Here is a 15,376-nt window from a genome sequence, read left to right on the forward strand (position 1 = left end):
CCACAAGTCTGTCATTTGAGGCCGAGAAGTGGGACAAGACCTGTCCCTCCTCCTCTTCCTCTCCGGGCCCAGTCCTGTAGAGCAGAAGGGTGAAACTGTGCATGTAATAAAATGCTTTCCTGGAACACATATATGATATACAGAAAAGCCCATCTCCGAACCCTCATGTCCACACTGCCATAGTGACTGAGGATCCTGAGGCCACCCCCTGAACAGGCTTGGCCAGCCCACGGCCATGGTGAAGCCTCCAGCTGAAACACGTCCTACTTTCCTGTTCCCAGTCTGGGATCTGCAGCACAAGAATTTATGGCCTTCAAAGGAGGTGTCAAATACCCTGTCACCAGGTGGTCTGCACTGAATATTACTTAAAATCATCCTGATTCTGCTGGCACATACTGGACTTTCTCAGAAACAACAGATGAGAATCAAAAGGACTGGCACAGCAGAGCCCCACTCAGACCTCAGCAATGGTCTTGGGTCAAATGCCAGTCCAGCTGGGATCGCAGGACCTGTTGAGGGCAATCTCACTCCAGTGATTAGTGCCACCTCTGAATGTTTCACAATCTCCCTGGAGACTTTTCCTTTGTGCTTTGACAAGGATCAATGTCATGAGTCTAGGAAGATGGGGCACAGAAGCCTGCCGGATTGCTAGTGACTCAGCTGGGGGTTCTTCTGCAGCAGCCACTCTAAGGTTTCCATGAGGTATGACATGCCGTAGTGTTGGGCAATGTTCCGGAAGATTCCAATCTGCTCCAGAAAATCCTGCAAGAATGACAGACACTACAGTGAGGTACCAGCCCCTTCAAGGGAGCAAACCTGAGGCCAGGTGTAGAAGGGCGCACCTTAGTGTGGATAGTGAGGGCAAAGTTCCCAGCACAGTTACAGTACACAGGCATGTTGGTCTCCTTCACTCCCTGGCACTTCAAGCAGACCTGAAACAAGAATGAGTCAGGGGAGACAGCTGCTGGCATGTGTATCCATGGCCTCTCATCTCAACAGCTTTCAACTGTGCATGAACATTTCATAGGAACATATCAACTATTCCCTTGCATCTTCCATGTGGGTGCTCACCTGTGACTCCCATTCCCTCACATTAGGCCCAATACCTACTCCCAGTTCTTTGCTGAGCTGTCCCCTCTACATGACTTCTTCCATCGGTAAGGACATAACCCTACTACCTGACATATCTCTTCCCAATAAAATGCCCAATAAGTGCCATAAAAACAAGCTCAGGGGGGCCAGTGAGGTGGTGCTAGAGGTAAGGTGTCTACCTTGCAAGCGTTAGCCAAGGAAAGACCACAGTTCAATCCCCTGGCGTCCCATATGGTCCCCCCAAGCCAGGGGCAATTCCTGAGCATTTAGCCAGGAGTAACCCCTGAGCATCATACGGGTGTGACCCCAAAAACAAAAAACAAACAAACAAACAAAAAAACAAGCTCAGGAGACTGGAGAGATATCATGGACGTAAGGCATTTGCCTTGCATGCTGAAGGACGGTAGTTCGAATCCGAGCCTACCAGGAGCGATTTCTGAGCCCTGGAGCCAGGAGTGACCCCTGAACACAGTTGGGTGTGACCCAAAACCCCAAAAAAACAAAAAACCAAAAACACAAGCTCAGGGTCTTATGGATGAGACCTGACTCAAGAGACGGCCATCTCAGAGGATCAGTTTATGACATGAGCATATCCCTAGCCTTTGGAGGGCACAAATCCCAAGTTGGGAAGTGGAAGGGTGAGAAAAGGTGGAGGGTTATCCAGCTCACTAGGTCCTGGAGGGTGAAGGCCATCAATTTCTTCTGCAAGGCCTCCACCAAGGCCATCTCGATGACTGATGAATCATAGGCGACTTGACAGTTGGAGCAGAGCCACTGGGGCAGGACAGTACCATCCTATGTAGACAGAGCAAGAAGGGCTTAGCTTTTCCACTAGCCTCAACGGCTGAGAAGACCCAACAGTAAGCAGGGAGGAGGCAGGTGATGGCTACGATAGAGACCATGTCATGTGTAAGCATAGGAGAGTGGACTGCAAGGGACTGCTGAGAGCTGAAGAAAAGGAGGCCAAGCCAGTAGGGAATGGCAGGTGGAGATGAATCCTTTAGGACCCACTTGAGAGAAGGAGGGGTCTTTGCAGAGGTCTAGGTCCCGGCAGAAGTTACAGCTTCGACAGATGACTTCAGGGAGTACATAGGAGCGGCATGGGTCTCGAAACTGGGCTTCCTCTGAGAATTCACCCACGTCCACCAAGCGAAGCAGGTCCCGGTTCAGCTTGTTCACTTGGTTTGTGATATTTGTATCCAAAGACAAGACCTGTAAAGAAGACAGCTACATTAGGGGTTTCTGGAGTCTCTCTGCTGTTCTTTTTGTTTTGTTTTGTTTTTGGGCCACATCCAGCTACGTTACAGGGTTATTCCTGGCTCTGCGTTCAGAAATCCCTCCTAGGGGCCAGCAAGGTGGCGCTAGAGGTAAGGTGTCTGCCTTGCAAGCGCTAGGTTCGATCCCCCGGCGTCCCATATGGTCCCCCCAAGCCAGGGACAATTTCTGAGCGCTTAGCCAGGAGTAACCCTGAGCATTAAATGGGTGTGGCCCGAAAAACAAACAAACAAACAAAACAAACAGAAATCACTCCTAGGGGCCAGTGCAATAGCGCAGCGGTAGTAGGGCATTTGCCTTGCATGCAGCTGATCCAGGACGGACTCAGTTTGATCCCTGGCATCCCATATGGTCCCCCAAGCCAGGAACAATTTCTGAGTGCATAGACAGGAGTGATCCTTGAGTGTCATCAGGTGTGGCCCAAAACAAGCAAACAAAAAAAATCGCTCCTGGCAGGCTTGGGAGACCATATGGGATGCCGGGGATCACTCCTGCCCCCTTCCTGCTGTTCCATCTGGACCAGGAAGTCTAGTCCTGCAGAAGAAGTTTCTCAGCATCATTTCTACCCTGAGAGTCAAAGGAGGGAACCAACTATGTTGGTTCCAACTGTGAAGCCACAAGGAGTCTGCCAGGAGTGATCTCTGAGCAGAGTTAGGAGTCAGTCAGTTGAGTGTGGCCCCAAAACAATACACAAAACCCTACTTTTTTTGGAGGGGGGGACCCACACCCGGCAGTACTCAGTTCTCAGAAATTGCTAAGTAAGATCAGGGGACCATTTGGGATACCAGGGATGTAACCCGGGTCAGCAGCATGCAAGGCAAATGCCGTTGTACTATCACTATTGCCCCAACCCTACATATTTCTAGATCTTATCAAAGAGCCACTTAAAGTAGAAAACTGAAGTTTAAAATCAGCTCAGTTAAGCAAGTGAAACAGTGCAGGGGCTAAGGCACTTCGTTTTGCATGTGGTTGGCTCTGGTTCCATACCTGGAACAAAAAATGTGATTCCTGAACATAGATACAGGAGTGAGCTTTGAGCTCCACTGGTTGCGGTTCAAAAAACCAAAGTGGTTCAGTGTTGGTTGGGGCTGTAGTTTAGTAATGGAGCACTTTCCTTGCATGGAAAGCCCTGGGTTCAGTCCCTGGTACCAAGGGGATAAACAAAAACAGGGAGTAAAGAAAATGAGTAGTAAGATATGAAAATTTAAGGTACAAATATGGTAAATTTATATGTTGAAAAGATTGATGAGGAAAATCAAAGGCCTAAAAACATGTAAAGAGGGGCTGGAGAGATAGCATGGAGGTAAGGTATTTGCCTTTCATGCAGAAGGTCATTGGTTCGAATCCCGGCATCCCACGTGGTCTCCTGAGCCTGCCAGGAGCGATTTCTGAGCAGAGAGCCAGGAATAACCTCTGAGCGCTGCCAGGTGTGACCCAAAAACCAAACCAAACCAAACCAAACAAAAAAAAAAAAAAACAAGCAAGCAAACAAACAAAACATATAAAGATACAGGACTTTGGCCGGAGAGATAGCATAAAGGCAAGCAGGACAGTGGTTCGAATCCCGGCATCTCATATGGTCCCCCGAGCCTGCCAGGATCGATTTCTGAGCGTAGATCCAGGAATAACCCTTGAGCGCTGTCAGTGTGACCCAAAAACAAAAACGAACAAACAAAAAAAGAGATATAGGACTTTATGGATCAGGAGCCTTGACATTGAGATGTTATTATTTCTGGGGTCGGAGAGAAGGCAGTAGGGCGTTTGCCTTGCAAGCAGCCGACCCAGGATAGAAAGTGGTTCAAATCCAGACATCCCATATGGTCCCCTGTGCTTGCCAAGAGCAATTTCTTCCAAGAGTCAAATCCTCCCTCACCGGCCCGGAGATATAGCACAGCGGCGTTTGCCTTGCAAGCAGCCGATCCAGGACCAAAGGTGGTTGGTTCGAATCCTGGTGTCCCATATGGTTCCCTGTGCCTACCAGGAGCTATTTCTGAGCAGACAGCCAGGAGTAACCCCTGAGCTGAGCACTGCCGGGTGTGACCCAAAAACCAAAAAAAAAAAAAAAAAAAATCCTCCCTCACTTCATTTTTTTTTTTGGGTGGGTGGGGTCACACCCCGCAGTGCTCAGGGGTTATTCTTGGCTCTATGCTCAGAAAACGCCCCTGGCAGGCATAGAGGACCATATGGAATGCCAGGATTTGAACCACCGACCTTCTGCATGCAAGGCAAACACCTTACCTCCATGCTATCTCTCCGGCCCCACCAGGAGCAATTTCTGAGTGCAGAGCCAGGAGGAATCCCTGAGTGCTGCTGGGTGTGACCCTCCCCCGCAAAAAAAGATGTTATTATTTCTATTTTTTGTTTGTTTGTTTGTTTTTGGGTTACACCTGGCAGCGCTCAGGGGTTCCTCCTGGCTCTACACTCAGAAATCGCTCCTGGCAGACTCGGGTAACCACTGTCCTTCTGCATGCAAGACAAATGCCCTACCTCCATGCTATCTCACCGGTCCCTATTTTTTTTTATTTCTAATTTAATCTATAGATTCAAAGCAGCTTCAATTAACATTCCTGAAAATTTGTTCTAGCGTTGTATGTATGTGTGTTTGTCCACGTGCATGTATGCATGGCACATGTGGCGATGCTCAGGGCCTACTTCTGGCTCTGGGCTCAGGAGTATTGACAGGCTATTGGAGGGCTTGGAGGGACCATATGGGATGCTGGGGGTTAATCCTAGGTCAGCTGCATACAAGGAAAGTGCTTTACCTACTTAACTATCACTGTTTCCCCCAACAGAAAAAATTAATTTTGTCTTTGGGCCATTCCTAGCAGTGATAAGACCAGATGTGGTGCTGGGAATCAAATCAAGGTTGGCTGCATGCATGGCAAGCACTTAACTCGCTGTTCCTTTTTTTTTTTTTGGTTTTTGGTTTTTGGTTTTTGGGTCACACCCGGCAGTGCTCAGGGGTTACTCCTGGCTCTACTCTCAGAAATCACTCCTGGAAGGCTTGGGGGGCCATATGGGATGCCAGGATTCGAAACACCGACCTTCTGCATGCAAGGCAAAAGCTTTACCTCCATGCTATCTCTCTGGCCCCTTAACTCGCTATTTTTTTGTTTTTTGGGTCACACCTGGCTGTGCTCAGGGGTTATTTCTGGCTCCAGGCTCAGAAATTGCTCCTGGCAGGCACAGGGGACCATCTGGGGTGCCGGGATTCGAACCGATGACCTCCTGCATGAAAGGCAAACGCTTTACCTCCATGGTATCTCTCTGGCCCCTTAACTTGCTATTCTATCTCACCTGCCTCTCAAGATTTTTTCCTTGGGTAGAAACCTATATTTAACAAGTTGTAGGAAAAGACACTATAATAGTAAAAACAATTTTGAAAACAAAGGAAGCTGAAACATATCACCTTTTGGTGGCACAGCTCTACTCACTTGTGAAAACCTTCACACTGAGATCCAGAGTGAATCTGACTATGTGAACATTTTAGGAAGTAAACTGATATAGGGATAAGCAACAAACACTGCCAGGGAAGGGAGATTTTGCAGGTGATGGAATGTTCTCTATTCTGGCCGTAGTGGGCAAAGACATCACACTTTCTCTGCCAAAACGTGGAAAATGAACATGAGAAGTGATACATTTTACCACAATTTACACCTGAATAAAAACAAAATTAACCCCCCCCCCCTAAGATCCAATGAGCAATTAAAATGGGCCACACGACCATTTCTTCATTATGCTTGGAAGTCACTTGATTCTGGAGCATTCGGTTACGGCAAAATGCACTTATTGGGAGTTAGTAACTTAATGGACAGTGAAGTGCTTTGTAAGGGGTGACGCCTGCTCAGTCTTTATCTGGTAATACTATTCCACTGCTAGAGTCAGCTTGCCTTTCCCAGAAAGGCATTTAGCAGAGCAAGCTCTCTTCTGGCTCCCTAACCACTTGAACATTTCAGCTTTGTCCAGCTGGTTCCTGAGGCATCCCACTGCTTCACACAGCCTGCGTACCTGACATTTTGCCTGTCCCAGAACCCCAATTCACTCTACTCAGGGCCTTTGTACCCCTCTTTCTATATGTCTTTCCTCCTTTAGACCCACAAGACTAGACTCACCCCAAATCTGCTGCTCTGAGCCCTGCTCCCAACACCTCTACTATAATATATAGTAAATTAAAATAATATATAGTGGGGCCAGAGAGATAGCATGGAGGTAAGGCATTTGCCTTGCATGCAGGATGGTGGTTTGAATCCCGGGATCCCATATGGTCCCCGGGCCTGTCAGGGGCGATTTCTGAGCGTAGAGCCAGGGGTAACCCCCTGAGCGCTGCTGGGTGTGACCCAAAAAACAAATATATATATATATATATATATATATATATATAGCATCTCAATACCTCACATAAAACAGAATCCACAAAGAAGGGTCTTTCCTGCTTTGGCCTCTGAGTCCCACCTTCAAACAGTGGTTTTCTGATATAAACTCTATCTAATACTGGTGCTGGCTATTACACTAGAGTCAACTCTACCTTCATATCACACCCATACTTGTCATCTCAGACTCAGAGTCATCACCTCTGATGGGGGAAGTGTCCCCTCCTCTCCTCTCCTTCCACAGGCTTGTAATACTTTATTTGGGGGGAGAACGTCACACACGGTTGTGCTCAGGGGACCATATGGGTTGCTGGAGACTGAACCAGAGTTGCTTGTGTGCAAAGCAAGCATCCTTACCCACTGTAAATATTCAGCCCCAGTGCTCTCACCTTGCACACGTATTTGACGAACTCCAGAGCAGGGTTATTGAGTAGCAGGTGAGAACCAGGGAGGACAGGAAACATCTCTGAGAGCTCAGTGGAGTTCCTAGAGCCTGTAACTTTCTTCTGAATTTTCTGAGTAATTGTGAAGAAGTTTTGAGTGAGTTCATTTGCCACATAATCTTGAGAGAAGGTGATGGTTCCTGGGAAGAGAAGGACCATGGCACATGCTCTGCATTGTGCACAGAAACAAGGTGCAAAGCAAAGGACTCGGGGACCTTACCCTGGATTTGGAATTCTCAGTGAAACATAGCTCAGGCTCTAGGCAAAAAGTGGTGACCTGGTACAGGAGGCAACACTCACCAGGAAGTGCGCTAGCTGCACCCTGGGCTTCTTGAGAGAGTTGGCTGGCTCCCTTTCTCCTCACGGGGGTGCTTCCTGGGGCAGTGCGCCTCAGCTCTTCCTTCATGCTATGGTATACAGCTACGATGTATGCTGCAGATATAGGGCAGACATTGGCCATAGTCTCAGAGTCAGCAGCACCCAAACACCCCATATTCTAGGGACTGTGTGGAGGTCAGGCTGGGTTGAAATGTCATTGTAAGTGAAGATTCTATTCATTGTCTTTAGATGAATCAATGTCAATTAGAGAAACAGGAATTTAAGTAGGGTCTGGGTGATGCCAAGTTCATAGTTGCAGAGGTTACTCCTGGCTCTGCACTCAAGAATCACTCCTGGGGCTGGAGTGGTAGCACAACAGTAGGGCAAAAATATGTGAAGTAACCTGAAACAATCATGAGGAAGTAGCTCTGGCAGGAGGCTGCCTGTGGCAGAAACTGCAGAATGTTCCAGTTGTTTTCCAGCAAGTCCTCTATGTCTGGCTCTGGCACATTCTCCTCCTCCTGCTGTTCTTCCTCCTGATTTTCCTCCATGCTGTCCTTCTTTGGGGAGCTTTGCTGTAACACAGAGACAATTTCAGTTGTGTTGAAAGACTGAGAAATACACCAGTGAGAGAGCCAAATATCAAATACCTAGGTCTATCTGCACTGTCCAAATCTTTTTTTTTTTTTTCCCGTTTTTTTGGGTCATACCTGGCATTGCTCAGGGGTCAGTCCTGGCTGTCTGCTCAGAAATAGTTCCTGGCAGGCACGGGGGACCATATGGGACACCGGGGTTCGAACTAACCATCTTAGGTCCCGGATTGGCTGCTTGCAAGACAAACACCGCTGTGCCATCTCTCCGGGCCCTGCACTGTCCAAATCTAACCGTTCATTACGATTTTTGTCTCCCAGGGCGCATGAGAACCTTTAGAAAAGTCACTGGGGATGCACCTGCCCCAATGTACTCAGCACAGGACAATTGGTATTCTAATTTTTTTTTTTTTGGTTTTTGGGTCACACCCGGCAGCACTCAGGGGTTACTTCTGGCTCTATGCTCAGAAATCGATCCTGATTGGCTCAGGGAACCATATGGGATGCCGGGATTTGAACCACCGTACTTCTGCTTGCAAGGCAAATGTCCTACCTCCATGCTATTTCTCCAGCCCCATCATTTAATTTCTTCAGAGAATTTAGTTTTTTTTTTTTTAACTTGTTTGTATTGTCAGGAGTAATTCCAGAATTTGGAATCAGGAGTAATCTGAGTATCACCAGGCGTGGCCCCAGACCCACTTCCCCACCAAAAATTATTCAGCTCTGGGGCCAGAGAAATGGCATAGCAGGACTCATTAGCTGCCAGGAGTAATCTCTCTCTCTCTCTCTCTCTCTCTCTCTCTCTCTCTCTCTCTCTCTCTATCTCTCTCTCTCTGAGAGTATAAGGAAACAGACACTCATGGCCCAAGGTCAGCCATAAGAGTCTTACCCTTTAAGGATGAAGACATCCGTTTCCAGAACCCATCTCATCCCTTATAACTGCCACAGGATGACAGTTGACCTGGGATATATAAAACACCGGTTGATTGAAGTGTGCGTGCGTGCATGCGTGCGAGTGTGTTTGTGTGTGTGTGTGTGTGTGTGTGTGTGTGTGTGTGTGTGTGTGTGTGTGTGTGTGTCTAGGATACTCTGCTAATGCTGTCCCTTCCCCACTAGATTGCTTCTGCTGGATGGAACCCTCATGGATTGCTCGAGACACTTTAATGGACTGACTCCAGACTCCCACTGCCTTTTGCTAAAACTCTCTCACTGGTCTGCCTAACAGTAAAACAAGAGCAGCACTGTGTTCTTTTGACCTGTTTATTGCTTCCATTTCTGACCACCCATTGAGTTTTTCATACACCTTTCTGGTTCTACCATCAAGAGCAGCCTGTCTCCTGCTACTCTCAGCAGCATGGCTTCTTTCTTTTTCTCTCTCTTTTTTATTGGGGGGGGGGGAAAGAGGGCAGTGAGGAGAGGCCACACCTGGCTGTGCTCAGAGGACTGTATGGGATGCTGGGAAATGAACTCAGGTCAGATGCATGCTAGGCAAGTGCTCTCTCTATTGTACTTTCCAGTTCTTAAAGGCTTTTTCTTCCTTTGTCAGTACAGGTGCCAGCTCCTGGCTCTTTTGCTTATGCTGGAAGATTCTTTCTGAGTCTTCTGGGTATAGTTCCTAGCCAACTGTACAGGAAGCTTGTATTCTCTAATCCAGTGTTTCTCAACTGGGGTCTTATTGCCCTCAGGATATTCTTTGTTCTTGTTGTTCTGGTTTTGGTTTCTGGGTCACACCCAGTCGTGCTCAGGGTCACTGTATTTTTCGCACCATAAGGTACATTCTACCCCTCCCAGCCCCCCAGTGCATCTTATGGAGCGAATGTCGCCTGGCGATAAAGCCTGAGTGCAGGGGAGGAGAGCATAGAAAAACTTCTTATGATCAGGTGTCTTACTGAGGGAAAAGTATGATAACTGATTTGTTTTGTTTTGTTTTGTTTTTTGGGCCATCCTGGCGGTGCTCAGGGGTTACTCCTGGCTGTCTGCTCAGAAATAGCTCTTGGCAGGCACGGGGGACCATATGGGACGCCGGGATTCGAACCAACCACCTTTGGTTCTGGATCGGCTGCTTGCAAGGCAAAAGCCGCTATGCTATCTCTCCGGGCCAGGTAACTGATTTCTGAGCAGAGTCAGGAGTAACCCTTGAACACTCTGGCTCTACACTCTTGGTGGGCTTGAGTGACCCAATGGGATTCTGCAACTCAAACCCAGGACGGCCCACGAGCAAGGCAAACACTTTCCACTATACTATCATTCTAGCCCCAGCCCTCAGGATATTCTAAGGGGGGCTACAGGTGAAAAATCACATAAATGGAGACCGCAGCATGAGATTAGGGGAGCTCTGGGTAGGAAGGAGACCACAAGAAAGAAAGGTCAGAAAGGGTTAAGGTAGAAAAGATTGAGGGAAAAAAAAATTGAGAAACACTGCACTACCCCAGCCTTATCACCCAAGGTGATCTCACCAAGTTCACTTCCATACGGGCAACCCCATATTCTTTCCCCAGATGCCCCAAAAGAAGGCAATAGCTGACCTTCAGTATCTTCATCTCCTGCACTTTGAGAAACATCCACATAGCAAGAAGCAGCATGTCATAGCCAAGCATGACTCCCTTACCACTTGCTCTCTTGCTCCTTCCATCTCTAGACAGATACCTAGGCATATCTCATACCTGTCCATAGTGAATGTTAGATGGAATATTTCCTTTGATTCCACCGTAGTTAGAAGGATCCATCCAGAGAAGAAACTCCCAGCACCGAGAGATAGAAATTGTCAAGGAATGGAAGATCTCCTTAGAGTGGATACTGAAAGAGGCAAAACAAAAACTGCTTAAAAGAAATCAATGAAAAAAAATAATAACTCAATGGTTTCCGCATTTTTCCCTCTTTTCTTGCACCTATCTGCTAACCCTCCCCCTAAATAAATGGTTTTAACGGGATGGAGCCATAGTATAGCAGTGGGGCACTTGTCTTTCACATGGCTGACCTGGGTCCGATCCTTGGCACTCCCAATAGTCCCCTAAGCCTCCCAGGTGTGACCCCAAACAAATCAAAACAGAAAACTCACCCCTCCAAAAAAATATTTAGGGTTAGAGAGATACTGCAGAGTATAGGGACTAAAACCACTTTCCTGGCATGTGGCTCACCTTCGTTCTATCCTCAGTACCACATGGTTTCCTGAGCACTACTGGGAGTGACTCTGAACTCAGTCACTGGATTTAGCCCAAATACCCCAAAACAAAAGTTCTAAAATGGATTCAAACTGCACCAGTGCTCAAACCAAAAGGGGAAAATGAGAAACTCTGTGCCCAAGAGACTTCTGCATCTGCCAAGAGGCGCAGAAAACCCCAATCCCTGAGCATGTCAGAGACTAAGCATCACACTTGTGCATGAAAAGACCACCCCATATCACAAGACTCTCAGAGCATAGTTCATAGGAGTCTTAGTTCAAAGGTGGAGGAATCAGTCTCCGCTAAATGCAGAAAGAAATCTCCAACAGAGAGGCCAGAGCGGTGGCACAAGCTTGCATGCGTTGACCTAGGACAGACCGCGGTTTGATCTCTTGGAATCCCATAATGTCCCCGAAGCCAGGAGCAATTTCTGAGTGCATAACCAGGAGTTAACTTCTGAGTGTTACCGGGTGTGGTCCAAAAAGCAAAAAAAAATTTTTTTACCAAGAGAAAAGGCAGAGTTTGATATACAATTGATCCAATATTGGCATGCTTGCAAATAAACAGACGTTTCTAGACATGTCTAAAGTAAACAGTATACTGGATAGGACTGATGTCAGAAAAAGATTGTAGATGAACAGGAGAACAGGAGTGAATCTAATTATATTACAATGGGGCTAAAAATGACACTACAGGGGGTAGGGTATTTGCTCTGCATGTGGCTGAACTGGGTTCACTCCTGAGTACAACCAGGAGTGATCTCTTGAGCAAAGTTAGGGATAGGCCCACGTAAGTCATGGAAATGAAAAAGTTTAAGAAAAAATCAGCTGCAACTCTTTACCAAGTGAAGGCATCTTTTTTTGGGGGGTGGTGGTGAGAGAGGGATAAGGCATTCACACCTTTTGATGCCCAGGGATTAATCCTTCCTCTGCACTCAGTAATTACTCTTGGTGGTGCTCTGGGGAACATATGGGATGTGAAGGAGCAAAACCAGGTTGGCTGCATGTAAGGCAAACATCCTATTCATTGTTCTATTTCTGTAGTCTCTGAAGATATCCCTTTTAAAAAAAAAGGTGAAATCAGGGGCTGGAGAGATAGCACAGCGGCAGGGTGTTTGCCTTGCAGGGAGCCGACCCAGGACCAAAGGTGGTTCAAATCCCAGCATCCCATATAGTCCCCTGTGCCTGCCAGGGCCAATTTCTGAACATAGAGTCAGGAGTAACCCCTGAGCGCTGCCGGGTGTGACCCTCCCCCCCCCCCCAAAAAAAAGAAGGTAAAAGACATCATACAAGAATAGCAACTAACAAGCTTAATGGGAAATGAGCACCTGTTGGTGATATATTCCACATAGGCGATGGCATCTTCAATACGCCGCTTCTTGGTACAGATGATGATGCGGTTGAAGTTGGCATAAACAACTGAGGAGCCCAGGCGTTTGAACTCAGCAATGAGCCTACAGGCCAAGTTCAGAGTTTATGGTCAGGTTACTTACTACTGAGAGGACCGGAGAGACAATACAATAGATAGGATGCTTAACTGCCTTGCAGTCAACCCAGGTTCTAATCCCAGCATCCCATAGGGTATCTGAGCCCTGCCAAGAATAACTCTTAAGCACCACCAGATGTGGCCTTAAAAACCAAGCCAAACTCACAAAACTATGCTACAAATTAAAAACAAAACAAAAATAAAAGCTACAAAAAAAATACCATGACGGGGTTAGAGTGATAGCACAGCAGGTAGCACCCTTGCCTTGCATGCGGCCAACCCAAACTTGATTCCTGACACCCCATATGGTCCCTCTGAGTCTGCCTGCCAGGATTAATTTGTGGATGCAGGGCGAGGAGTAACCCCTGAATGCCACTAAGTGCGGCAAAAAAATAAAAATAAAACAAGGAGCCGGAGAGATAGCACAGTGGTAGGGCATTTGCCTTGCAAGCGCCGACCTAGGACCAATGGTGGTTCAAATCCCTGTATCCCATATGGTCCCCGTGCCTGTCAGGAGTGATTTCTGAGCAGAGAGCCAGGAGTAACCCCTGAGTGCTGCCGGGTGTGACCCAAAAACCAAAAAACCACCCCAAAATATCTAAAATAGTGAAATAGCTGAAATATAACTTTTTTCTTTCTTTCTTTCTTTCTTTCTTTCTTTTTTTTTTTTTTTTTTTTTTCCTTTTTTTGGTTTTTGGGCCACACCCGGTAATGCTCAGGGGTTACTCCTGGCTATGTGCTCAGAAGTTGCTCCTGGCTTAGGGGACCATATGGGACACCGGGGGATCGAACTGCGGTCCGTCCAAGGCTAGCACAGGCAAGGCAGACACCTTACCTTTAGTGCCACCGCCCGGCCCCTCTTTTTTTGTTTTATTTTTTAATCTCTTTTGTATTCAATTTTATCTTGAGAATTAGACTTGGAAAGAAAAAATGATAATGATAATGGTTATGAAATATAACCTATTTTGATGGGTTGCCCACACTCGGTGGTGTTCAGGGGTTACTGCTGGCTCTGTGTTTAGAAATCGCACCTGGCAGGCTCGGGGGACCATACAGGATGCCAGATCCATCCTGGGTTGGCTGTGTGCAAGGCAAATGCCCTATTGCTGTGCTATCACTCGGGACCCTGAAATATAACATTCTAAGAACCCAGAGCAAAGATATCTGCATGGTGGAAAAAACACCACAAAAGCCTGAGAAATCAGACTAAAACAAACCACACACATCTTAAGTTGATCATGGAAAATGATTAATTTTTTGTTTGTTTGTTTGTTTTTGAGACCATATAGGGTACCTGGGGGACCATATGAGGTACTGGAGACCAGGTTGGAAATGTGCAAAGCAAGCATCCTACTCACTATACTCTGGTCACCCAAAAGCCTAATTATTATATAGAAGGAACTCATGCAAACTAACAAGGAAAGCAGTAATGAAAGAGAAAAGTGAGCAGGGGGTAGTAACAGAAAGTCCAATTTCGGGGCCCGGAGAGATAGCACAGCGGTGTTTGCCTTGCAGGCAGCTGATCCAGGACCTAAGGTGGTTGGTTCGAATCCCCGGTGTTCCATATGGTCCCCTGTGCCTGCCAGGAGCTATTTCTGAGCAGGCAGCCAGGAGTAACCCCTGAGCACTGCCGGGTGTGGCCCAAAAACCAAAAAAAAAAAAAAAAAAAAAGGAAGTCCAATTTCATCCATAAGGGATGGGAACTGAGAGCACACTGGGGCATAAGGACATTGTTCAAAGAGCCAGAGTACAGGCTCTGCATACAGAAGGCCTGGGTTCCATCCCTGGCACCATACCCCAAGCCTTGCTGGAAGCACCCCCACCAGTAACAAATAAAAAGCTATACTGGAAGGGCCAGAGAGATAGCATGGAGGTAGGGTGTTTGCCTTGCATGCAAAAGGATGGTGGTTCAAATCCCGGCATTCCATATGGTCCCCCAAGCATGCCAGGAGCGATTTCTTTTCTTGTCTTTTTTTTTTTTGGGGGGGGGGGGGTTGGGCAACACCCAGCAGTACTCGGGGGTTACTCCTGGCTATCTGCTCAGAAATAGCTCCTGGCAGGCACGGGGGACCATATGGGATGCCGGGATTCGAACCAACCACCTTAGGTCCTGGATCTGTGGCTTGCAAGGCAAACATCCTGTGCTATCTCTCTGGCCCTGCCAGGAGCAATTTCTGAGTGTAGAGCCAGGAGTAACCCCTGAGTGCTGCTGGGTGTAACCCAAAAACCAAAAACCAAAAAAAAAAAATCTATACTGAATAGTTTTCTTTCTGACACAGTGGCGGTGGACATTCACATTCAACCACATAACCTTAAAGGTTTATTTATTTTTTTTATTTTTATTTTTTGGGTCACACCCGGCAGCGCTCAGGGGTTACTCCTGGCTTCATGCTCAGAAATCGCTCCTGGCAGGCTCGGGGGACCATATGGGACGCCGGGATTTGAACCGATGACCTTCTGCATGAAAGGCAAACGCCTTACCTCCATGCTATCTCTCCGGCCCAAAGGTTTATTTCTTTTCTCCTAATTTGAAGCCTAGCATGAGACCTGCTGCAGTGCTGCTCCCAGAGGGCACAACAGGTTTACACCCAGACCTTGTGCCATCAGTTAATGAGGTATTTGTAGTAGCTAAGTCCTAGGAA

General features: G+C 47.3%; 1 protein-coding gene across 1 annotated transcript in view; it reads right to left on the minus strand.

The window, feature by feature from the left end:
- Nucleotides 1-648: 648 nt before the first annotated feature.
- POLE (DNA polymerase epsilon, catalytic subunit) overlaps nt 649-15,376 on the minus strand; it is a 57,301-nt gene continuing 42,573 nt past the window's right edge. Inside the window, exons 41-49 of the mRNA XM_049769272.1 lie at nt 12,577-12,702; nt 10,752-10,884; nt 7,902-8,073; nt 7,481-7,612; nt 7,127-7,320; nt 2,104-2,304; nt 1,762-1,887; nt 843-932; nt 649-762 (exon numbers count right to left, since the gene is read on the minus strand). Of these exons, the coding sequence (XP_049625229.1) occupies nt 649-762; nt 843-932; nt 1,762-1,887; nt 2,104-2,304; nt 7,127-7,320; nt 7,481-7,612; nt 7,902-8,073; nt 10,752-10,884; nt 12,577-12,702 (1,288 nt within the window). The remainder of the gene's footprint in view (nt 763-842; nt 933-1,761; nt 1,888-2,103; nt 2,305-7,126; nt 7,321-7,480; nt 7,613-7,901; nt 8,074-10,751; nt 10,885-12,576; nt 12,703-15,376) is intronic.

Source organism: Suncus etruscus, chromosome 2, assembly GCF_024139225.1.
Source record: "Suncus etruscus isolate mSunEtr1 chromosome 2, mSunEtr1.pri.cur, whole genome shotgun sequence".
Lineage (NCBI taxonomy): Eukaryota > Metazoa > Chordata > Mammalia > Eulipotyphla > Soricidae > Suncus > Suncus etruscus.